Below are 16203 nucleotides of genomic sequence, written 5' to 3' on the forward strand. Positions count from 1 at the left end.
CCCAGCACACCCTAATTTTCCAGCCTGAGATAATGGAGCTGTTAAAGAACTGGCTGGGCCACCCCAAGGAGCTCTACAACCTGGTGCGGTTCAAGATGGGAGGTTCCAAGACTGTGATGCTCAAGATGGATGAAGTAAGTTGGTGCGTCTCTGTTTTGACTGGGTCCCTCTTCATTTGAATTGGATTGTTAGTCTCTGTTCTGGTTCATCTCCTTATACTCTTTACACTGAATAAGTGCTGGTTAGTTGTTCATACAATTATATGTCGTAGTTTTTGTCATATAATCCTGCTGGCATCTGGAAACCCCAATCCCAGAAAAAGGCACTTTTCACATGTTCAGCTGATCAGTGGAAACAGCCTTTCCCACTGACTTGACTGGCTGGGATTTTTTGGGGTGTGTGTAGCAGGGATGGGAGTGCTGGTTGTATTAACTCACCACTCATTTCTCTCTCTCCCTCCCCCACCTTCTGTGGGTGTGTATATACGTCGCCTGTCATCTTATGGTGACCTCATGATTTTCAGAGGGTTTACTTAAACAAAGAGTACTCAGAGATAGTTTTGCCAGTTCCTTCCTCTGCAATATACTACCTAAATCATATTTCAGAGGAAGATAAAGGTGCACTACTTCTGAATATTCCACCACCTTCCCGATACCTGTGCTCTTTTTCTAGGACTCGCTCAGCGACAGCCTCCGCCTCTGCTACCAGTACCTCAACCAGATCAGCTGGACCTATTCCACTGTCGTCCAGGTGCTCGAGGGGGAGCTGCGGTGAGTTGGAACCTCTCTGAGTGTCTTGTGTATGTTGAGAGGAAGGGGGCAGAGGACCTGAGCTTGGGAAAAGGTATCCATTTTTGGATTACAGTTCACAGATTCATGCAGCAAGGACACGTCAAGTTCCCTCTTGGCTCTGCCAGTTGTGCCCCAAAAATAATACAGTTGGCTCCACACATTCAGTGGTTTCCCTTTTGTGAATTTGACGATTCACAAATTTGACTAATATGTTCTCTCTAGGAGTCTCTAATAAGTTCTCCAGCATTCTATTGTCAACATATGCCAGAGGTTGACTATGGAGTCATATAAGTTTATCACATGGGGCTTGGAAAATGGGAATGGAGCGGAACAGGAAGGGAATGGAACAGGGGGAAAACATATGTTATAGCATGGGAGAATGCCACCGATGCTGCTGGGAGTCCCTAAACAGTTCCCCATCCATCCCACAGCAGGCAATTTCGACGAACCACTCTAAATAGTCCTTCAAAAATGGCTGCCGTGGAACAGTTGGGGAATGGATTGGGAACTTCCAGTGGCATCAGCAGCATTCTCCCATGCAATAACATATACAGTGGATCCTTGTAACATGCTGGGGTTTGGTTCCAAGATCCACTGTGTATAACAAAATCCATGTATGCTCAAGTCCCTTATAAAAAATGGAAAATCAAGGTTACATATTTGAAATTTATACTTTTTTTGAACATTTTCAAATCGTGTATGCTTGAATCTGTGTATAAGAAGGGCTGACTGTATTTCCCCCCCCATTCCATTCCCTTTTTGTTCCGCTCCATTCTGCTCCGTTCCCATTCTCCAAGCCCTGTGCAATAAACTTACAGTAATACTGGAAGACCTAGAGATTCATAGAGAAGTGTTCTCTCAGGTTAAAAAAAATAGTATTTGTAATTGTAAATACCCAAAGGGAAGGTGTTTTTACCATACATCAAAGGAATCACAGTCAGAATAGGCAAAGTGGTGAGGAAGCACAACCTTCAAATGGTTTACAAACCGACAAAGAAAATCCAGCAAATGCTTCGCTCAGCCAAGGACCAGAGAGACCCTCTCACAGCCGCAGGAGTTTACCGCATACAATGCAGCTGCGGACAAGTTTACATAGGGACCACCAAACGCAGTGTGCAAACAAGAATCAAGGAACACGAGAGACACTGCAGACTGGGTCAGCCAGTAGCAGAACATGCCACAAACCATCTTGGGCACAAAATACTGTTTGAAAACACTGAAGTTCTGGACCATGCCAACCACTACCATGTCAGGATGCACAGGGATGCCATTGAAATCCACAAACACTTGGACAATTTCAACCAGAAAGAAGAAACCTGTAAAGTGAACAAAATTTGGCTACCAATCCTGAGGAATAGCAAAATAAGGACTCAGCAAATGCAAATGGGAAACCAGAGTCAGGGGCTTTCCCAGCAGATAAAGGTCACCAATTAGCAGACATTAATCCTCTTTTGCATTAGCCTCCCAGCCTGAGAACAATACACATGCAAATCACTCCTGCATTCCCAGGCTCACGCAGTATATATACAACCAACTTTTTCCAAGCAAAGCATTCTCTGAAGATGCCAGCCACAGATGCTGGCAAAACGTCAGGAAGAAACTCTTCTGGAACATGGCCACATAGGCCAAAAACCCCACAAAAACTAAGTATTTGTAATGGTGGCAGTTGAAACAAAGGGAGGGCCTTTCCCTGTCTTCTGGGCTAGGCATAGTAGAGGTAACTGGTATAGGCAGCCTCCTCTCAGCGAAGGCCAGGATGGTGGCAATCTTTCATCTCCTCTTCTCTTTTATATAGTTCTTTCATATATTGTTGCAATTTTTAAAAATTCATCTTGGTCGTCATGTTTTGTGTTCCCCTGCTGATTGTAGAGCATTCCCATTATTGCTTTAAATTTCCCTTTGATTTCTTAAATCTTGTGGAAGAGGAATATTATATTTTTGTTAATATAATATTTATTATGACTACTAAACATTATATCATAAAACCCCAAACCAAACAATACAAATTCCACAACTGCATCAACAGTAAACCAAACTTACACACTTACAAAAACACTAACATAACCCCCTCCACATAACCCAGTAATTACAGATAAATAATGCTAACTCTTACAAAGACATCTATTTACTTTTGTAACTTCCTTCTAATGCAACTGGATTTTTTCTTTTTATTGCCTAGGTTACTTATAATTTGGGTGCATCCTAACTGATTAAAAATATTTTACATTTCTTTGATCTTATATCTTATCTTTTCTTAATATCTCAACCTTGTCTAAACATTCTCTTATCATTCTCCATTCTTTTCTCATTAAATATTTTAATCATATTTTTCAAAATAATAATGTGGATTTTTTATCCCTCAAATATTGATATAGTCTCCAATTCTTTACAATTAAATTCCAGTTGTCTTCTATCATTGTAACTTCTTCTTTAATTCTCCCTGAGTGAGAGTGAGAGATTTGGACAAACTCCCTGAGAGTCTGGCCAAATCTCTCATGTCTGTTAACTTCAGACTGAAACAGACTGACCAAATAGAGCGGCTTGTGGCCACTTTGGGGGGGCATGGTGTTTAGACGATGCTTGCCCCAAACGCGGCCAGAAGCTGCTCTGAGGCTGCCTAAGGCAGCCCAAAGCTACAGGCAAAAGGAGCAGATTTAATCTGCTCCTACCAGCAGTCCATTCAGTACCACAGCCTTGGTCCGCTTTGAAAGCATTATTATTATTATTATTATTATATCCCGCCTTCCTCCTGGACTCAAGGCAGCAGTCCCAAGCTGATTGGGACCAGAGCGGCTCCATCTGTTTCAGCCCTTTGTTAACTAGCCTTCAATTGGTGGAGTTGGATGAAGAGGCCATGCCGGATTGCGGTCACGGCAGCCGCATGTCGCATCCCCTATCTGGCCTTTTCAGGGCGCAAAAAGAAGCTGCAAAAAGTGGCTCCTTTTTGTGCCCTGGAAAGGGCATGATAGCTGCAGCATCGTGGATTTAAGTCGTGCCCTTGGCACTGCTTCATGTCAATGCAGTGCCAGAGGAGCGCTGTGATGCCATACACTGTGTGGAGCAGTACACAGCATCACGCTGCCATGGGGCGGAGTTGGGGCATGTGTCGTATGGACACCATGCCCTGACTCCACCCCCAGGCCAGCCTTAATGGCTGGTCTGCACACCCTGAAGTTTCCATCTTTGTGCATATAGTAACCTGGCTGCAATTACCATATTCAGAATTAATCTCAAATATTTTTTCTGTCTCTTTATCCAATATAAGTGTCCTATTTAAAAGATACAATTCTGGTTTCACAAAGAAAAATTTCCCTAGAATTTTTGTTATAACAATATGGATTTCCCTCCAGTATTTTCTAGCTATTATACAATTCCATCATATGTGAAAATATGAGCCATCTCTTTCTTTACATTTCCAACATTTGGTATCTAGGTTTTTATATATCTTAGGTAATTTTGTCAGTGTTCAGTGCCACATATACAACATTTTCTAATAAATTTCTTTAAGATTCTGACACAATGTAAATTTGTTTGTTCTAGTCCACAATTTTCCCCAATCTTTCACATTTAAAGTATGTTGAACGTATTTGCTCCATTTTGTCATTGTTTCCTTTATTCTTTCCTGTTCTAATTCTCTTTTTAATAAGAGTCCATAAAGTTTTGATTTTCCCCCATCCCTTTCCTTCCCTTTTTCCTTCCCTTTTCAAAAAATATTTTATCTAATTCATTTCTAGTTTCCTCTATCCCCTCCAATCTTAGATCCATCTTAAATCTTTCAGACAGTTGTGGAGAAACCTGGACTTCATTGGCATCCAAGTCACAAAGGCTCTTCTTTTCTCCTGCATCCCCACAGCCATGTTCTTTGCATCTTCTACTTGGTTCTCCGGGCTCTGGACACAGTGGAGGATGACATGACGATCAACCTGGAAACCAAGATCCCCATGTTACAGAACTTCCACTCCTACCTGTATCAGCCAGACTGGCGATTCATGGATAGCAATGACAAACACAAACAAGTGCTGGAGGATTTCCCAACGGTGAGCCATTGCCCCCAATTGGATCAAGGTGGAGAACAAGGACAGATTAATATACAACATGTAACATCTATTGAAAATGTAACATCAGTTAAAAACACATAAACATCTATTTTTGTGTATGAGTGCACTTACAACAACAACAAATCTTCATTGAATCAGTCTACCAGCTATTTCAATCAATCTTTATTTTTCTCAGTAGTCCCATTCAGAACGTGCCAGGAAGTGACATGCTATTCCTTTTGCCATTTGGAAATGGCCTGCTGAGGAAAACAGAGGCATTGTTGCCTTAAAGGTCGGCTTGGAGGTGGAGGCGGGGCGTAGTGTCCATATGATGCATGCCCCAGCCCCACCCCCTGGGTGGCGTGATACCATGCGCCACACCACACGGTGTCATGGCATTCCTCTGGCACTGCATCCGCACAATGCATCGCCGAAGTAATGCCATAAAGCCGCAGCACTACAGCTATTGTGCCATTTCCAGGGTACAAAAAGGAGCTGCTTTTTTGCAGCACCTTTTCACACCCTGGAAAGGCCAGATCAGGGCCCCTGGGTCTTGTTGTGGTGGGGTATGGCCCATAGGCAGCACTAGGATGGGGAAGAAGGTACTTTGCCCTGATGAATTATCACCCTTCCTCTATAAACAAAACAAAAACATTCTTATATTTCACAACCATAAGTGGATTTCTAGACACTTGTTTGTTTTTTAATTGGGGCAGCCCATACACCCCATGGATGGCCCAAGTGACAGGTGTTTGGCCCCACGGACCTGGTACAGTTTCCCACCTCAATATTAAAAGTGTTGTTGTGTGCTTTCAAATAATTTCCTACTCATGGTGACCCTAAGGTAAACCTATCGTGGGCTTTTCTTGGCACAGTTTGTTCAGAGAAACCTGGCCTTTGCCTTCCTCTGAGGCTGAGAGAATGTGACTTGCCCAAGGTCACTCGGTGGGTTTCCATGTTGAGCAAGGATTTAAACCCTGGTCTCCAGTTGCAGTCCAACACTCAAACTATTATACCGTGCTGATTTTCTTCAATATTAAAGTATCGTACAATTATATTTTGCCTCTGGCTTGGCAGAGAAAAGTGGTACTCAGATCCCCTAAACTCTAACTTTTGCCTTGAACTTATCTGGGGGGTTAGCCTATTTTTTCCTTGCGTCTCAGATATCTTTGGAGTTCCGGAAGCTGGCAAAGGTCTATCAGGATGTAATTGCTGATATTTGCCACAAGATGGGCCTTGGGATGGCCAAGTTCTTGGAGAAGAAGGTGGAGTCGGAGAAGGACTGGGACAAGGTCAGTGGCTCCTCCCAGCAAATCTTCATGGCCAAAATCATAGTCAAGCTGAACAGCCAAAATGGTGGGCGTTTGATTACAAAGCTTTAGCCAAAATGGTGGACATTTGATTACAAAGCTTGCAGTAAAAAAAAACCTTACCCATCCTAGTGCTTCCAGGGCTCAAACCCCCCATTTGTTGTTTGTTTGTTTTTAAATAAAAGAACAGAGGACAATGGAGGGGATGCATTGGTAGAAGTTACAAGGTAAAAAAAGAAGAAAGGATTTTGTTTGACACATGGTTGAAGTCCAGCTTATCTGAAATATGTGAAGTCGAAGGTTTTCATGGCCAGCATCCATAGTTTTTGTGGGTTTTTGGGCTATGTGGCCATGTTCTAGAAGAGTTTATTCCTGACGTTTCACCAGCACCTGTGGCTGGCATCTTTAGAGAATGCCTGAAGATGCCAGCCACAGATGCAGGCAAAACGTCAAGAATAAATTCTTCTAGAACATGGCCACATAGCCAAAAACCCCCACAAAAACTATATTTGAAATATATTTTCCTGTATAAACCTACTGCAGTCCCACCATCCTTGCAGGCATATTTGCTGGAGACACAAGCGAGGGTCTTCTTGGTGGATGCTCCCAGGCTTTGGACTTTCCTCCCATAGGGACTTGGCTGGATCCCTCTATCCACTGCTTTCACCTGCAAGCCAAGACCTTTTTATTTAATGAGGCATTTGATGATTAATTAGTTCTGGGGAATCTTTTTAATAGGTTGAATGAACTATATTTTTTAGTGTTGCATCTTTAAATGATTTTGCACTTGTAAAATTTAATGGTGTTTTAATATGAAAACTCGTTTGATTGTGATTTTCTTTAAAAATTGTCAGTTTTTTTTTAGCTTTGTCTTGTTTTAGCACAGGCATAAGCTGCCTTGGGTGCCATGTCAGAAGAAAGATGGGGCATAAATAAAATAAATTAAAATAATAAAATGTAAATAAATTCCTGGGCTGCCATTCACAGGTAGAGAAGAGAGAGTGGGGGGGGGGGGTCGACAGACCGGTCATTAAGGCCAGCCTGCAGGTGGAGTTGGGCCATGGCATCCTCATGATGGCCTGACTCCACCCCCATGGCACCATTACGCCATGTGCTGTGGTGTCACAGTGCTCCTCTGGCATTGTGTCTGCATGACGCAGCACCAAAGGAGCACCGTAAAGCCGTGCACTGTCCACACGATGTGTGGCGTCAGAGTGCTCCTCTGGCATTGTGTCTATGTGACGCAGCACCAAAAGAGCACCGTAAAGCCGTGCGCCAGCACCTATGGGTCCCTTTCCAGGGCACAAAAAGAAACACCTTTTTGTGGCTCTTTTTTGCACCATGGAAAGGAGAGATCAGGGCTATGGCATGTGGTTGCCACAGACATAATCCAGCATGAAAAGGGGCGGTCTGTCAAGAACCTGTGTGTGCCTCCAAAGTCAGCCATCTTATGAAAGATGCTTTTCCAGCTTCTCCCTTTCCTAAGTTAATACAATTCAAACACAGTTGCGTTAAACTGGAAGATCAGTATGCAAAGGGACCTTTTAGCACCTTTGAGACTGGCTCCATCTGCACTGCTGAAATAATCCAGTTTGACACCATGTGAACTGCCATGGCTCAGTCCTATGGAATTCTGGGAATTGTGGTTTTGTGAGACATTTAGCCTTCTCTGTCAGAGAGCTCAGGTGTCACAACAAACTACAAATTTCAGCATTACATAGCATTCACCCATGACAGTTAAACTGGTGTCAACTGGACTATTTCTACAGAGAGGATACAGCATTACTGAAAGAAAGGAGTTGGTGACATGAACTGTCATAGATTTGAGGCTACTGCCTCCATTGCATATGCATCTGTGGAAATAGGATCAAGTCTATGAAAGCTCATGCTACCAACCTCTTTCTTTCATTAGTTTCATATGTGCTACAAGATTCCCAGGCTGATACAGGCATACCTCAGTTAAGAAAGCAGATGTGTTTTTTGGCATCACTACTTTAATAGAAAATTTAGTACCAAAGGCAGAAATAGGGATAGGTTCCTGTATCACAAAAAGGAAGAGTGTTTGCACACATTTCAGAAATCTTTTTATTCAGAACTAACAACAGACACATAAGAAATGGAACAATCCAGTCAGGTCAGCCTTCTACAAGTAAACAAAAATATTCATAACCTTCAAGAAACCACTTGAAGGCTTCCTCAAAAATGTATCCAGGGATGGTTTTCTTTCAATAGCCCCCACTTTTCTTCTGGTTTCCAATTTTTTGGCCAGAGTAATAGCTCTATGCTTTTTGGAGAGGCATATTTGGAGTCACTGGCTTATCTACACTCCCTATTTCTCTGCGTTGTTAGTACAACTCATACAGTCCCCACCCAAGCTTTGTTTATTGTGTTTTTTATTGTGCACTATTGCAACCCAGCACCACAGGTCTGTGTTTTCTTAGCTCTTCTTTACTATCCTTTGAATGCCAATGCAGCTAAAATTCTTGCAGCTCAACAGAGGATGAGGAAGAGAATTGGGCCTCGAGAGGGGTAAAAAGTCTTTGTACAAAAGGAGCTACATTGTCAGAGCCTTTGTTAAATAAGCTATACCTATGTAAAATGTGCCCCCCGCCTCCCAAATGCCCTGATGTTGTATCAAAGAATTTTATCACATTTTTGCCAGCTACATATCCTGCCCTAGAGTCACCTTTTGCCCAGCCTTGCTCTAAAGGGTGACATTTTTTGTCCTCTCTAGTACTGTCACAACGTCGCCGGCCTGGTGGGGATCGGAGTCTCCCAGCTCCTCTCTGCGTCCAAACTGGAAGACTCTATTGTTTGCCAGGACACAGAGCTTGCCAACTCCGTGGGGATTTTCCTGCAGAAAACCAACATCATCCAGGATTATCTGGAGGACCAACTTGAGGGCAGAGAGTTTTGGCCTCAAGAGGTAAGGAAAATGAGGATGGGCAGAGAATAGGAGAGGGGGGGGGGGCAAATAACATCTGAACTGGGAAATGATCACAGCTGAGTGGTAGTGATCAGTCCCCACCATCTATAGTTACTGGCTTGTTTATTTAATTCATTCAGAAACAACCATACTGCCTTAAACATCCTGCTTTTGGAAGCTAAGCAGAATCAGGCCTGGAAGGAAAGTCAGGGGAAAACAATCTAAAGGAGAGGAGTGAGGATTGATAGCATGATTACACTCCTTAAATATCTCTCACTAAGAGAAGATGGAGCACCTAACCACTGTGGTAGCCTCTATAGGCCTCTCTGCAAAGGTAAGGAAGTCTTGAGTTGCATCTACCCCAAACTGGTGCCCTGTAAATCTTCAAGAGGCCCTATGCAAGGATTTGTAAATCAAGTCCTCCCTTTATAATATATACTCTGCCCACAACAGGAAGGCATGAGTAACCAGCAGCCAAAGCCCTGATTTCCAAGGCTGCTGCTTCATTGGCTCTTCTTAAGGAGCTGTTGGCTGTCCTTGAGAGAGCCCTCCACCTCCATTGGAACCAGAGAACTGAAAAACAAAGAGGCCATCTGCTGTAGGAACTTTGATTATTTCCAGCACCTGTTTACCTGGTGAGTAAAATTTCTGAGTGACCACAGTCCTCCTTTTACACTGCAGTGACATAGCCAATTCTAACCTCACCAGCTGGAGGAAGACTGATGGAAAATCCATTTCCCCTTCTGATTATCATAGGACAAAAGCTCCCTTTTGCTCAAAAATAAGACCAATGTCTGACTAATATCTGAGTACTCTAATTCAAGTCTCCAGTAGCAGAGGACCTTCACCCAAGAATATTAAAAGAATTGGCAGAAGTAATCTCATAACTATTGGCAATAATCTTTATCTGGAGAACAGGAGTAGTCCCAGCAGACTGCAGGAGGGCAAATGTTGTTCACATCTTCAAAAGGGGGAACAAGGGAACCAAACAATTTCTGCCCAGTTAGCCTGACATCAATACCAGGAAAGATTCTAGAGCAGATCACTAAATAGACAGTCTGTAGATACTTAGAAAGGGATGCTGTGTGATCAGTAAAAGTCAACACGGGTTTTGAAAACACATGTCATGTCAGACTAATCTTATATCTCTTTTTGATAGAATTACAGCTCTGTAGATGAGGGGAATGCAGTGTATCTTGATTTCAGTAAGACCTTTGACAAGTTTCCCCATGAAATCCTTGAAAACAGGCTGCTAAATATATGGCATAGACAATACAATTGTCAGGTGGATTTGTAGTTGGGTGACTGACTGAACCCAAATGGGAATCACCAATGGCTCCCCTTCATCCTGGAGAGAAGTGACCAGTGGAGTGTCACAGGGTTCTGCCCTGGGCTCAGTGCTATTCAACATCTTTATCAATGACTTGGATGAAGGAATAGAGGGCATGCTTATCAAATTTGCAGATGACACCACATTAGAAGGAGTACCTATTACCCCAGAGGACAGGATTAGAATTCAAAATGACCATAACAAATTGGAGCGCTGGACTAGAACTAACAAAATGAATTTCAAAAGGGAGAAATGGAGGGTACAACACTTGGGCAGAAAAAAATGAATTGCACAGAAACAGGATGAGACCTGTTTTGACATTACACGTGAAAGGCATTTAGGAATCATAGGAGACCACACAATCTGAATATGAGTCAACAGTGTGATGCATCAATAGGCATATAGTGTCTAGATTGAGGGAAGTAACAGTATCACTCTTTACCAGGAATATTGTGTCTAGTTCTGGGCACTACAGTTCAAGAGGGATATTGACAAGCTGCAGCATGTCCAGAGCAGGGTGACTAAACGGTGAAAGGTCTGGGAACCATGCCCTATGAAGAGTGGCTTAGGGAGCTGGGTATTTTTAACCTGGAGAAGAGGTGACATGATAGCCCTGTTTAAATATTTCAAGGGATGTCATATTGAAGATGGAGCAGGCTTGTTTTCTGCTGCTCCACAAAGTTGGACCCTGAGTAGTGATTTCAAACTATAGGAAAAGAGATTCCTCCTAAACATTAGGAAGAACCTGCTGGTGGTAAGAGCTGTTCAACAGTGTAATATGCTGCCTTGGAGTGTGGTGGAGTCTCATCTTTGGAGATATGAAGAAAAGGCAGGGTAGCTAACTGTCAGGAGTGCTTTGATGGTGTCTTCCTGCATGGTGGGGGGTTGGACTGGATTGTCTTTGTGGTCTCTTCTAGCTCTTTGATTCTATGAAGGTACATAACAACAACACAATATGATTGCAGCATAATGTGCATAAGCCAGAATGGTTGAACTATTCAGTATCAGTGTCTTTTCAGGGAAAGGGCTAAATGTGAGACTTTTAGGTGTGGCATTGCAAAATCCCACCTACTTCTTCCTGGTAGGCTTTCCTAACCCTTTGGGTTTCTCAGGTTTGCAGCAAGTATGTAAAGACAGTGTCCGATTTGGCCAAGCCTGAGAACATTGACAAAGCAGTGCAGTGTATGAACGAGCTCATCACCAACGCCTTACATCACATCCCCGACATCTTGACATGCTTGTCTCAGCTGAAGACCCAAAGTGTGTTCAACTTCTGTGCCATCCCACAGGTAGGTTGTATGGTCTCTGAAGGTCTCTGCCTCTGAGAGGGCATTTCAAGGGCCTGTTCACATTACATAATTAGAGCACTATGATTCCATTCTAGTTGCTTAGGCAGACTCCTACATAATCCTGGGATTTGTAGTCTAGTGGATCTACTAGACTTCCCTGGCTGGAAATTTTAAATACCTCTGCAAATCTCAAAATTTCTAGGCATATCGTGAGGGTGGAGGGGCTGTTGGATTTAAGCCCAGGCATCTCTGATTAAAAGACAGCAGATGGTGGAAAACACCTATTTCTACCTGAAATGTCATGGTGAGCAGCTGCCAGTCCCAGTAGACCAGGTCCACTTTCAAGTCTTTCTGTCCCTTGCATGGGCTGCACTCAGGGTGTAGCTAATGGAGAAGGGGTAAAATAAGAGCATTACACCCTCAAATAAGAGCTCTTTTGCTCCCAATGAGCATCTTTAGTAGAGCATTTAGAAATAATGTTTGGGCCTCCAAAGAAGAGAGTGTAAATAACTTGAAGGCACCCGACCCCATCTGATTTTGGGAGCTAAACAGGATCAGGTCTGTTTTTATTTAGATGGGGGACAATCAAGGCTGTTGGCTGTATTTCCGATGAAGGCAATAGCAAACCACCTCTGAATATTCTTTGCCTAGGAAAACCCTGTAAAATTAATGGGGTTACCATAGTCAAAAAGTGACTTGAAGGCACATACATGCACACAAAATATTGATGAAAGCTTTGGACTGAAATTTATCAGGACTCCTTTTTCTGCATGTGTGATTTCTGTCTCCTTTCTCGCTGCCAGGTAATGGCTATTGCTACCTTGGCAGCCTGCTACAACAACCAGCAGGTCTTCAGGGGAGTGGTGAAGATCCGGAAGGGGCAAGCCGTCACGCTGGTAATGAATGCAACCAACATCCAGGCTGTTAAGGCCATCATATACCAGTACATGGAAGAGGTGAGTTGGATGGCAGGGACAGATTACACTGGAGCCACCATATCCGCTGACTTGCCATCTGTGGCTTTCAGCTTCAGTGGATGGCAAGCCTGTGATATTGCTAATAGCTGTGCATGCATGTGGCTGTGCTAGTGGGCATGCACACATCACACCACCATTAGGGAATATGGGACTTGAGGTCCGGAGATTTTTGGTATCTATAGGAGGGTCTGTAATGGATCCCCTGCAGATACCAAGTTTCCACTGTAATGGGGGTTTAATAAATATTCCAGCTAGAATCCTATTGATAGTAGAATAGGTCCACTAAATCACTTGTGGAATGGAAAATCAACACTTACATAAATCTCATTGGTGGTTCACTCTAGCTGGAGCTCCCTATGGAATGTAGGGCTAAGTGTCCCTTTGTTGTAAATGTCACTTAAATTGAGTTATTTGTTGGGAACATGCCTGGTTCACTTCTCAAACCTGCCCAAAAACTTGCACACCTCTGCCTTTTTGTGTCTGCACTGTCTTATTGCTCCTTTTAATTTTGCTGCTACCAATATTTAACTGCCTGTTTAACTGCCCTTTGTAGGTAAGAAATAGGTTTTGTTGCCTATAGCGATCAGGTTGGCTTTGATTTATGGTGACCCTATGAACAAGAAACCTCCAAGTCATCCTGTTATCAGTAGTCCTGTGCAGGTCTTGCTAATTCAGGGCTGTATATTCCTGGATTGAATATATCCTCTTATAATGCAGTCTTTCTCTTTTCCTACTTTCTTCTGCCTTACCAAGCATCACTGTGTTTTCTAATGAGTTGTGACTTATTATATGCTCACTGTACAACAGTCTCAGTTTAGAAGGGGGACTACAACTCCCATGCTGTCTAGAGAATTCTAGGCATTTTCCCAGATTCTGGCCACTTGTTGAGTTGCTCCTGAAAGTCTGCTACCAAATAACTGCATGTTGCAATTATTGCTCAAACCTTGGTTGGTTAAGCCTGCAAAGGTTGTGCTCTTCTGCCATATCCTATTGAGAGCCCAAGACCACCTGGACACCACAGTGAGGCAATACGTAGGACTTATTGACAAGTTGTGGTATTATGATAATTATTCATTTATGTCCCTCATTTTCCATAAAATTGATTCAAGCAGACTGATGGAACAAAAAATTTCCCACCTGTACAGCCAAAGGAGAGCAAGGAAGAAGACATCCTATCCTCTCTATGGAGGGAGTTGCAGAGTCTAGGAGCAGCCATCCAGAAGGCCATTTTCCTGCCAAATTTATCAGTGAGGATAATGTGATATAGATAGAAGGGTCTTCTCTTAAGCTCTTAGAGTTCAGGCAGACTTGTATGGGAGGAGATGGCTCTTCAGATAGTCTCAAACCCAGCCATACAGAGATTATTATAGGTCATACATAGAAGAAATAGGGGCATGTCTCAAGATGCTCAAGAGATAGCAGTTTTATTGGTCAAATAGCTGGGCACTTTTCACCATATATATACTACTAAGGCCTTCTTCTGGTGCTATATAAGATAATAAAAGGGCAACTTGGAAATACATGATAACCACATTGCACAAAATTATAATTACATTACCAGCCTGAATTGGGACTAATAAAACAACTACCCATTCAGCATCTTGAATGGGTCTCCAATTTCTTGTAAGGATTTCATTGGATACTCCCAGATTCTGCTTCTTTTATAGGTCATAACCAGCATTTTGATTGGTGCAAATATTCACATTTTATTTCTTAAATCTATAGCCCCAATAAGTGCTCAGTTTTGTATTGAGAAGTCCTCTTTGTAAAGGCAGTCTCTTACTGGAAGTTGATTCTTCTCTTGATAGATCTACCAGAAGATTCCCAGCACAGATCCTTCCTCCAGCAAAACTCAACAGATCATCACCTCTATCCGCTCCATGACCTTACCCAGAGGAGAACTTGTCTCCAGGACCCATTACTCTCCCATCTACTTGTTTTGTGTGATGCTTTTAGCAGCCCTGAGCTGGCAGTATCTGAGCATGGTGTCGAAGATGGTGGAAGAACATGTACACACTGGGGAGAACTGATTGATGTAGTGTTTGTTTTGAAGGAAATGCTAGTTCAGACCAGGAGGACTTGACTGGAGTCACAGAATCGTAGAGCTGGAAGAGATCTCAAGGGTCATCCAGTCCATAAGCGAGACTCAAAACCTTGAATATGCGAATTTGTTTGAACTGGAAGCTTACACCTCAAGATACAGCTGTTAACAAACTAAGGTTCCTCAATGGAGACATCCTCCTCGTTCTCCATTTCCCCAGTTTTGGATAGACTAGTTGTGGGCAAGTCTCTTTTTGAGTCTTAATATATTTTTCTGCAGGGTATTTGACCTGTGTTTTTGTTTCAGTTTTTTTCCTTTTATATATTATCTTTTTGAACAAGAAAGTTGGAAGGTGCCTCTTTGTTGCTTGTTAATTTTAACAGTAAAAAAAAATTGCTGTGATGAAGTCTGGGCTATCATCTTTGATGTGTCAGTTGACATTCTGTTTATGTCTTACAGATGCATAAGTTCCCTTGTACATGTTGTATTTGAGGTGTTGATATATAATTTCTATATTCAGTTCAAGTTTATGAAACTGGAATTATGCATGTGATTCTATTGAACATTGTTGTGCAGTGTTGCACACTGTACATTGTTTGAATGGTTTTGCATCCAGGTGCAATTTTCATTTGTGCAATGTTGCAAATCTGTAATGAAGGTCCAAAGTGCAATTGCGACCTAACTCTCTGAGCATAACGTTAACACTATGAGTCTTTGATGGAGGATTGTGGCAGAGGACCGCGAATCCAATGCCTGAAGCTCAGGTAAGGGGATATGTTTTCTCCATTGGAAGTCACACATTTCCTAAGGTAAGGGTGAGAATCATGCAGCCTTGTACATGGTGCTATAGGGCATGGATGGTTAACTGCACAAGGACAGGGACCATTTCCCTCCCCAAATCCTACCCGGCACTTGGGTGCTTGTGGGAATGTGGGTTGGGAATATTGTGTTTTTCATACATGGAGGTGTGTGTCTTCATTCCATCTATTGACCAGGGCTTCAATAAGATTGTTGAAGCTATAAAACTCTCTTAAGGATTTCTATAATTCCAAGGACTACATTAGCTTTTGAGGGTGGACCATTTTAATAGATCCACCATCAGTGCAGATACAGAGAGCAGCCATGAAGCTAATTCTGACCAGAAAATGAACTGTCCATGACAATTCAAAAGTATTAATAGCTTTCACCCACAGATCTGTATCCTTTGAGATGAAAACAGCACAAGTGTGGCCTGCTGAAAGCGTGGTTGAGATAGGTCCATGTGTGCCATGGATGCCATGAACTTCTAAGCTGCACCTTCAAGTGGATGTTGAAGTAGCCCAAGATCAAGATTGGTGACACCAATAGCATTTTCATTCTCTTCCTAAGGGGAGACAGTCGTCAAAGCATGCCTTTTGCTGAATGGATTTTTCCTGTTCAGCAAAAGCCACATTTTGACAACCATCTCCCTTTGGGAAGAAACTAGGACACGGAACAATGGGCGCAAAGTACAGGAAAAGAAA

At 42.7% G+C, this 16203-nt stretch overlaps 1 protein-coding gene across 1 annotated transcript; it reads left to right on the plus strand.

The window, feature by feature from the left end:
• The first annotated feature begins 20 nt into the window (after positions 1–20).
• On the plus strand, positions 21–15051 carry LOC149310376 (squalene synthase-like). Its single transcript, XM_089528278.1, has 8 exons — positions 21–134; positions 673–770; positions 4645–4828; positions 5992–6120; positions 8873–9064; positions 11507–11683; positions 12487–12639; positions 14469–15051. Exons 1-8 carry the CDS (start codon positions 33–35, stop codon positions 14688–14690), a joined length of 1257 nt encoding a protein of 418 aa, XP_089384404.1. The 5' UTR covers positions 21–32; the 3' UTR covers positions 14691–15051.
• The last annotated feature ends 1152 nt before the right edge of the window (positions 15052–16203 follow it).

The sequence above is a fragment of the Sceloporus occidentalis genome, unplaced genomic scaffold (assembly GCF_023333645.1).
Source record: "Sceloporus occidentalis isolate IW3139 unplaced genomic scaffold, rSceOcc1.0.p SCAF_6, whole genome shotgun sequence".
Taxonomy (NCBI): domain Eukaryota; kingdom Metazoa; phylum Chordata; class Lepidosauria; order Squamata; family Phrynosomatidae; genus Sceloporus; species Sceloporus occidentalis.